We start from the raw sequence: 9,597 nt of genomic DNA on the forward strand, positions 1-9,597 counted from the left end.
GTTATTAATACTTTGTAAATAAATTACTACTTTGTAATACTTGTTATTAATACTTTGTAAATAAATTCCGTTTTTCATTGTTTTATTTATTTTATAAAATTAGCATAGTGTGTTACAATGTTACAAACCATGTAGTACCTTAATTTATATTTCTGATAGGTAGTAACATTGAATAAAGTGTTATAATTAATTTTTTAATATTTCTTAAATTAATTATATTGTAATAAGTACTATTTTTTATTTTACACATACATATAGTTAACAATTCGTTCTTTTATAGTAATTTCTTCCTAATGTAAATTGTAATATGAACATTAATAAGATTTCCTTAAGTTAATTTGTGAATTTTTGACACTTATTGTAGAAAACCTTTTAAAATCTTTAGAAAAATTCTCCATAAATTTAAACACACATTTTAATCGTTTGGTACATATATTACATGAAACAGTGATTATTAGGTATATAAATATGCATTTACCTTTTAATAAAATATAGAAATATCCTAGAAATATCCTTCACAATAAAATAGAAAATATATCACGCGTTGTACATAATAAGTTAACCAAATCTTAACATATTGGTATATACATATGTATTTTCACGTGTAATATTGAGCAAATGAAATATTTCAGTATAGAGAAAAATTGTAATATACATATACATACATATGTTACTATCAAAATATTATACAGATCATATACTACCAATAATGGCAGCAAATAATATTAAACGGAAGGATAAAAATTATTTATTATATTCCTAGAATGAAATGAGAAACGTTATATTTTTATAATTTTATAAAAATGAAATATTTAGAAAATCAGTTTTAAATACATAACTAACCTTATACGTATCATAATTGTTTCCCTTTTGACTGACATTACTTTCAACTTTTGATATATTAAAATCATACATTTTTGTGCCACCTTTGCTCTTCATAATATTTTCTGTCTTCCTTTGGTCATTAATTTTTATTGTGGTTGCAAATTCTGCTACTAAATTTCTAGATGCTGTAATAATGTATAAAAGAAAAATTACACATAATTAAAAACATTAGAAATATCACACATGTGTTTAATTGAACAGAACATGACATAAATAATACATATACAAATGTAAAGATACATATATTTGTTAAAAAAAAACATTTTTAATTTTAATGAAAAATATTTTATCTTTATGTGCACACTTTGAACTTTTTAAATTAATTAGTTATATAAAGTATATATTTTCTTAATAACACTATACAAGATTAAACATCTCATAACAGATCCTCCATGCTCATTAAATTTTATGAAATTTTTATATAATTCATACACATACACTTTTAACTGTACACTTGATTGAATTTCATTTTGTAATTTCTTATTTATGATAACAGAAACACAGAAATTATCATTTTGTTATTCTGTTATTTTAAAATAATCATGACATTTAAAGAATAATTATAAAACACAATGAAAGAATAACAAGGACTAAAAGATATACAATGTTAAAATTAATTCTTAAACTTCTTGCCACAGATCAATATTCATACAATTGAATAAATTATTAATTACGTTTCCATTTTGACACATTGTTAATGTCTGTTTCCTTCACTTCTTTGTTTTTTTTTTCATTATCTTGCAGAATTTGTAACTTTCCATATTTGGCTTCAAGTTTAGCTATCAGTTCAGAGTCATCAAAATTTTCAATTTCTTCATCATATTCTTCATCTTCTTCTTCTTCTTCTTCTTCTTCTTCTTCTTCTTCTTCTTCTTCTTCTTCTTCTTCTTCTTCATCATCATCATCATCATCATCTTCATCATCGCCTTCTTCATTTTCTTCTTCCTCCTCTTCATCTTCTTCCCCTTCTATCATTTTCTGATGCTTGTTCTTTTGTTTAATTCCTATTTCTTCTTCTTGTTCAATATCATTTTCTTCCCTCTTCAATTCCCACTCTTCACTATCATCCTCTTCTCCTTCTTCTTCCTCATCCTCTTCTTCTTCCACTTCCTCCTCCTTCTCTATTCTTTTTTTTTCTTTGTCCTCCCTTTCCTTGTTTTCCTTTTTATACTTTCCTGCTTCAGAAATCTTTTCCTTTTCTGAAATTATGTTTTCTTTCCTGTTTCGTTTCTCAGATGAAATTATGTTAGATTCAGTTTCAACAAAGGTAACTTCTAAACATTAAAAAAAATATGGCATTAAATAATAATATTTTATACATTTGTCTTAATAATCATAAACAGTGAGTTTGATGAAGTATGATCTGAACCAAATTTATACTACAGTAAGACCCCCATATCTGCAGTTGACCATAGTTCTAAAAAATTATACAAAATATCCATTGGGCCGTTATTAGCTGTCTACATTTATTACTCAAAGATCTTTCTATATGATTATAAAGTGCATTTTATCTTGTATTATAGACATTGATATTTTACCTTATTTCTTGACAAATCATTTTCATTACTATTACATTTATATTGTTTTGTTATATTGTAAATTGCGTTTTACTTTATTATTAGTTATTACTAATAATAAATAATGCGTATAATAATAAAATAGATAAGTATCCATTCTGAAACCCATTTTCTACGAATACGGAGGTTTTACTGAATACTGACTTCTATTACATTATTAATACATATTTTTTCCTATCAAAAATTTATCAGTTTCTAATTTTATCATAATAACATAAGAATATAAATATTTGTTTAACTATTCTTTTTGGATGTTGAGTTTGTTTTTTACTTCATATTATTTTTTATAATAGTGGGAAGTGAAATTATTATATCAGAAATATCACCAGATTCAAGTATAAGATAAAAATCACTTAATTGATATGTTGATTATTAAATGAAATGAATCTTTTTATTTTTGAAACAAACATAGTATGGTCTATACATATTACATTAATTATAGTTGTTAAAAAAAGAAATTATATTTTGTAATAGTAAGTGTGATTAATTATCTTTAATACATTTATTTGCAATATTCATGAAATGCAGTAATTAAAGATAAAATGAAATTGTAATTATTTCATATAAAATCAAATTTTTAAAAAAGTGCAACTTACAACATGCAATACTAGAAATGATTTAATAGTAAATATAAATTAATCAACAATTTTGCAATTTTCTAATTCAAAAAATGAAATTGAAAGAGGATTTGTATTAAATATATAATGGTTATGATATTACACTTGTAAAACGTAAGTGTCATAACATTTACCATTGTTCCATCGTTTCACAAGGACAAAATGTGCAGCAATAACAAGTGCCACACCAACTCCAAACTTCATCGCCACTGCAATCACCAGATATTATTCATCATTCATGCTTGAAAATTATAGTGAAATATCAAATATTTTAGCACCCTGATAATTTTCTATATCTATGTTATTTATGTTATTTATGCAATGGTTTTTATCAGAAGATATAAGAGCATGGAGGATCATTGAATTCATTCTAAGATAATGATCTAATGTATAAACCAGTTTTATCAGATACTGACATTCAACTTACCACTAATGGATTCTTCTTCAATTTCTTCTATATCTGGTTTTTTGTCTATATCACTAATATATTCTTCAGGTTCTATACTTTCTACCTAGTACAAAAAATATTAAATAATATGCTATATTTTAAATGGCTAAATAAATAAACTATAATCTCATAAAGTGTATAGGATGTATATAAGTGTATTCTTGTATAGTCACAGAACAATTTATAAGCAGAATAAAATTATTAAAAAATAATTACATTAACATTAATAACCTAAATGAAAATGTTCTATAGAATTTACATCCAATACTAATATAAGTAATAAAATAATTTAAAAAAACTCCAAATTTATTATTCTTAAAGATTTAAAACAAGTCAAGAAATTGTTAAAAAAAATTATTTATTTTAATTATTCTAAATATTTCAAAATTTAAACAGAAAGTTCATTTCATTAAAAATAGATAAATATAATGCAAAGAAAAAATATATTCTACTTTCATTAATAGTACATATTGTTAATACTTAATAATTATTCTTTTTATATAGACTATTATATTAATTTCAATATATAATTATATTAGTCTTACCTCTTCTAAAGGTTCTATATTGTCATCATTAATTTCATTAATACCAGGAATGTCTGAAAATGTTTCAAATATATCCTTATTTGTTGATGTTTTTATAATTTCATGAAATGGACTATCTGTTTCATACAACACATTTTCTTTATTTTCTTCTTTACTAGTAGCATAAATTTCTTCTAATACATCAGTATCATACAAATTCTGTGGATTAATATTTTCATCTTCTTGTATAAATTTTGTTAGCTTTTCCTCATACTCTTTTTGATGATTTAATTCTGTGCTGATATATTCTGTTAGAATTAAAATTGATAATAATATCTTCAGTTTGTATTCTTTTTTATATTGCAATGTTTTACATCTCAGTACCTTCTTTGTCCTGAAAAATTCTATTTTGTTCTTCATCTGATTCATTTTCTGTTCCTTCCTCTTCTTGTTCTTCATATTTATTTATTTCTTCTTCATCTTCAGTTTCTACTTCATCTTCAATTTGTTTTTCTTCTTCACTTTCGTCTTCAATTTGTTTTTCTTCTTCACTTTCTTCTTCAATTTGTTTTTCTTCTTCACTTTCTTCTTCATTTTCTTCTTCAATTTGTTCCTCTTCATTAGAATTTTCAGACTTTGTAGATTCTATCTGTGTATCATGATCATCCTCCATTTCATCTGGTTCAATTTCTTTACTTTCTTCATGTTCTTTTTCATTGTGCAATTCCTCGTCATATGAAGATACAGAATCATCCACCCAGCCATCAAAAATGAAGGCCCAGCGAGATGATTCTAATGGTGTATTAACTTACAACATAAAATAATTTACATAAAAACCCTGTATTCATAATAATCATACCTATACTATAAATGTACTTTAAATTTACTTACTATCTGTAGTACCTCTGTGTTCCAAAATAATTATACCAATTAAGCCAACAAGCACTGCTAAAATAGCAAAGAACACAATTCGTGCACACCAATGTCCCCCTGTGATGTTTTCTTTGTAAACATGTATAGTTACATTGTCTGTTAAACTTTCATTAGAATTTCCCAAAGTAGATGCGGGTATTCCACTGTCTTCTTCATCTGAGTATGATATAATACATCCAGTAATAATAATTTTGTAAATAATTATGAAGATTTTACAATTCTAAGTTACTTAAATTTGTTTTTTAACATACATAAAAACATGTAAACATATATACATACATATGTACATATATTAAATATAAAAGTAATAAAATAAAAAGCATATATGTGTGCATTTCATTTCTTTAGCAATCATAAAAATATCCATTGAAATGTTCCTCTCAAATTGTTTCAAATTAGTTCTATTATACTTAATTATAAATAAGATTATATAATTTAACCAATCTTCATAAAAATAATAATACTGTTAGAAATATTAAAATCATTCAGTGAATTTTACATTTATGAATAAAGTAACGAAACTATACAGATTCTTGTTCAAAAATTTTGTACATATCTAATATAATAGGAACATTAGTATAGTACTTTTTGAAACTATAATATTATAAAATAATATAAATGTACATTGGAATTTCCACTACTTGTGTAATTCATTATAGAATTCATTCAAGGAATTAAATTTATATTTAATGATATGTAATATCATAAAATAATAATAGAATAAATATTTCTGTATATACATGCATATACGATGATGGGTGTATACATGCATCACGTATGTATGATGATGATGATGATGATGATGATGATGATGATGTGTGTGTGTATGACTTCATATTTGTTATGACTGTGATCTGAATAACCTTTATTATTATGTATTTGCAATGTTAAATTCGTATTTCTTTTCTTTCTACATAAAATTAAAAAACTAAATATTTCTTATATACAAGTATAGATTTTATATTTAAAAACGTATATGAAATATGCAAATAAATTAGAGGAATATGTTTTTGGATTGGGTATTACAGGTTGATCTATTTTTGAAAGCCAAAAGCTAAGCTGATCAAGCTTCTAAGACCCTGCATTTTCTAATTTGAGCAACATTGCCAAATATGCCTTAAAATATCTGAAATTCCACTCTCTATATAATATTATTATAAAGTATTTCTATCAAGTAGGTATTATTTAAAAGTATGCATCATAGTTTCAATAAATAATTTAAAATACAATTTGCAAATAAAATATATTTATTCTATATTGAGAATCATAAACTTAAAAAAACATGTGTTTTTAATAAAAATATATTTCTAAGTAAAAATAAAAGAACGATAGTAAAATAAACTATTATTTCTAGTAATACTTTACATATTAGTATGTTAGTTGCATAATAACACAAAAACTTTCAAAGTTGGTTCGTTTATATTTAGATTTTACTTTTATAAAAGTCATTTACAGTAAAGACTTGAAATTAATATAAGTAATAAAAATATCGATAAATTTTATAAACGACACGTCAGTAACAATTAAAAATAAAAATGAATGAATTAACTTTATTTATGTATACATATTATATATTAATTACATTATTACATAATTAATATATAATACTTAATTATTAAAATTTATTAAATTGATAATCACAACTAGCAAGTATTTTTTAAATATATTTTAAACACAAATTACACGATAATTTTCACAATACAAAATCAGTTTGAAAAATCAGAAAAAATTTATATTTATTTTTTTTTAATTTAATATATCTAACATGTATTTCCAAGGTTAAAAATAAGAAAGTAAACATTGCTAAAAATATTACGAGTACAAGAATCGAAGTTATAATAATTCTCTCACACTTTCAGTAGTTTATTTTTTACCCTTTTTACGTCTCTTCTCTTTTCGTTTTCTTGCTTGTACATCTCCAGACATCTTCCGCAAGGAAATGTACTTGTACCTTTTGTGAACAAGCAGACACAATGAATTAAAATTTTTAAAACGATCGAACACCGTGCCGCGTCTGCGATTATTTGATTTGTAATGATCTTAAGAAGTGTTGACATAATGTGAAAATCCCTAGTGACTTAAATTGAACATTTTCTCACCCAAGGTTCTCAGTGTTTTCCGAATTTCTGTTACTCTTGAAAAATTAAAAGGTGTAATGGAAATACACTAAGAATTTAACTATATATAAAACCCAATTTATTTTAAATTAATTAATAATTATGTAGCATTAAAATAAAATTAATATAAATATTACGATAAAATCATATTAACATTGCTAGTCAAAGTGCAACTCAGTAATTACTAGGTAAAAATATAGTAGTCAAAATGTTTATATTAACAATTACATTTATATAAAGTTTTACTATCTAATGTATATTATTAAATAACTAATTTTTCATTATTTTATCATAAGAGATTATACAGCAATGAGAACTTTTCTTTTTCGAATAAGAAAATATTTTTTCAATAAGACGCTCCATAATAAACATTTTATTAACATTCCGAGTTACAAAATTATAAACTTAAATTTATTAAAAAACATTTATCGTAAAAAGCATATATATAACATTAAAATACGTAATATGTTTAGTACAGGATATAGCTAAGTTTCAATTTCAATAAATAATATATGAAATACACTTATTTGTGAGTAACTTTTAGCTTTTCAATATACTTCGAGTATAGTCACGTTAACGGTTTCTGCCCAAAAAAAGAAAAAGAAAAAAAAAAAACGAATACTAACTTAATGAACACAATGCAATAGGATATAAAAATATTACTAAAATAATCAATTAGTAGAACAATATAAACTTTAACATAAATAATACCATTTGTAAGCAGAATTTGCATGCACAACTATAGAGAGTTATGCAAAAAGAAGTATTATATACAATAAAATATATTTAATATAGTTTTGAAAACTATTCAATATTGTCAACCTTATAATCAATTTCTTTTGTATACAATCAGTAAGTGGCATTCCATCTTAGAAAAACTATTTACTTTTTATAATAGAAAGATTTCTATTACTGTTTACTATTAATAACTTATGTGTAAACTATACTAAATTTATGATTTGAAAATATGGAATTAATTTTGCTGTAGCTGAAGTAAAAAATAAAATCAATTGGATAAGTAAATATAAATTTCGATTTTTGTAGTAAATTCCTTTTCCAAATGCAAAAATTGTTTTATTTTTACCATTCATATGAATAGTTTTAGTGCCCTTTTGTAAGATGGCACTTTATAAATTTTTTACAATTATCAACTTACGATATTCAAATACTTTTCCTATTCGAATACAGTACAATCACATTGGAAGATTAGAGCATAAAAATCTTTTTGTAAATTACCTAACATTTTTGATATCCTATATTGTCTTACAACAGTGTTAGTATCTGTTCTTATTCAATAAAATCTGTAATAGTTTACATGAAAGCATTGTATGGATATGTATCAAATTCTAAAATTATATTTCAGTTTTATTGCAATTGTTAAATAATTTAGTGATCCTATAAATATTGCAATTAATCTATTACTTCCTTAATGTTGCTTTCAACCTTATATCTAAAAAGTTAATGAAAATTTTTATTGTAGCCCTACCCTCAACAACGTGAAAGTAAGTAATTGTGTATACTGTACAAATAAAAAATATGTAAATTATATAATATTTATAATACATTATAAACTATATAAATTTATAGTATTCACTAATTTGGAGGGATATTTTAGTATGGCTTGCTATCATTAAAAGTACAACTTTGCTTTCCAGATATCTAATTGTTCATTAGTTTGAATAATATCAGAAATTAAATATTATATAATCTAGAATTTAATGTTACTTATTAATGTTCTTAAAAGTTTTGTAAATACGAATATTTATTAACTTTTTACTTTTTGCAGATCTCTCATCACTTGTATTTTTTAACAATTTATGTATTGGTACTAAAGTTATTTAAAAAGTATCCTCCAACTATCCGAGGTACAAAGAATGTTGATGAAAGAATAATATTTTAATATAATTTTACAAAAATATTTTATTAAATAATGAGTAAATACTATTGAGTTGATGCTCTTTAAGAGGAAAGTTGTTGATATTGTTCGTACCTACATAACTATTGAGTACAACTTTAAATGTAATGTAATTTATGAAAGACGAAGTTTTTACTAAATGCCGATTATGAGTTTTGTGTGCCCATAAGAGTAGGTTATTCAGTAAGATTATCACAATCACGTCACGTGTATCAAAGAATATTTCTTGCAATAATGAATTATTAATCATTTACAACACTAAACAAATAGAATAAACATTATATATAATTATGTTGAGATTGCAGTCTTATTTATATTAATAAGATTATTTTTTTCTGTGCTACAACTTTCTTGATAAACTGTAGATCTGAAGGCATTGTAAACATTTATTTTTGCAACTTTGTTAAATGTTTCAAGTATTAAGAGCAATTTATAATTAGGTAACATAATAAAAATGTATAGATATGTATTTCTATGTACAAACTTGTCACACAAAAAGTTATACGACATAAACGCATTTCAAAAGAAATTTTAGTCACTTCTTTGAATTCTGAGTAAAACTATTTTTAGAGATAAATGCA

At 23.5% G+C, this 9,597-nt stretch overlaps 1 protein-coding gene across 2 annotated transcripts; it reads right to left on the reverse strand.

Moving 5' to 3' along the window:
* Positions 1-456: 456 nt before the first annotated feature.
* On the reverse strand, positions 457-7,039 carry LOC143149011 (uncharacterized). Of its 2 annotated transcripts, none has more exons than XM_076315975.1 (9): positions 5,725-6,002; positions 4,943-5,140; positions 4,436-4,858; positions 4,073-4,359; positions 3,507-3,591; positions 3,214-3,288; positions 1,560-2,159; positions 844-1,010; positions 457-759 (listed from the first exon to the last, which is right to left on the reverse strand). In XM_076315975.1, exons 1-9 carry the CDS (start codon positions 5,750-5,752, stop codon positions 745-747), a joined length of 1,878 nt encoding a protein of 625 aa, XP_076172090.1. In that variant the 5' UTR covers positions 5,753-6,002; the 3' UTR covers positions 457-744. The 2 variants fall into 2 exon arrangements, with proteins under 2 accessions (XP_076172090.1, XP_076172081.1); XM_076315966.1 differs by lacking the exon at positions 5,725-6,002 and adding an exon at positions 6,859-7,039 and having other exon boundaries at positions 468-759.
* Positions 7,040-9,597: the final 2,558 nt, after the last annotated feature.

Source organism: Ptiloglossa arizonensis, chromosome 1 (assembly GCF_051014685.1).
Source record: "Ptiloglossa arizonensis isolate GNS036 chromosome 1, iyPtiAriz1_principal, whole genome shotgun sequence".
Classification (NCBI taxonomy): domain Eukaryota; kingdom Metazoa; phylum Arthropoda; class Insecta; order Hymenoptera; family Colletidae; genus Ptiloglossa; species Ptiloglossa arizonensis.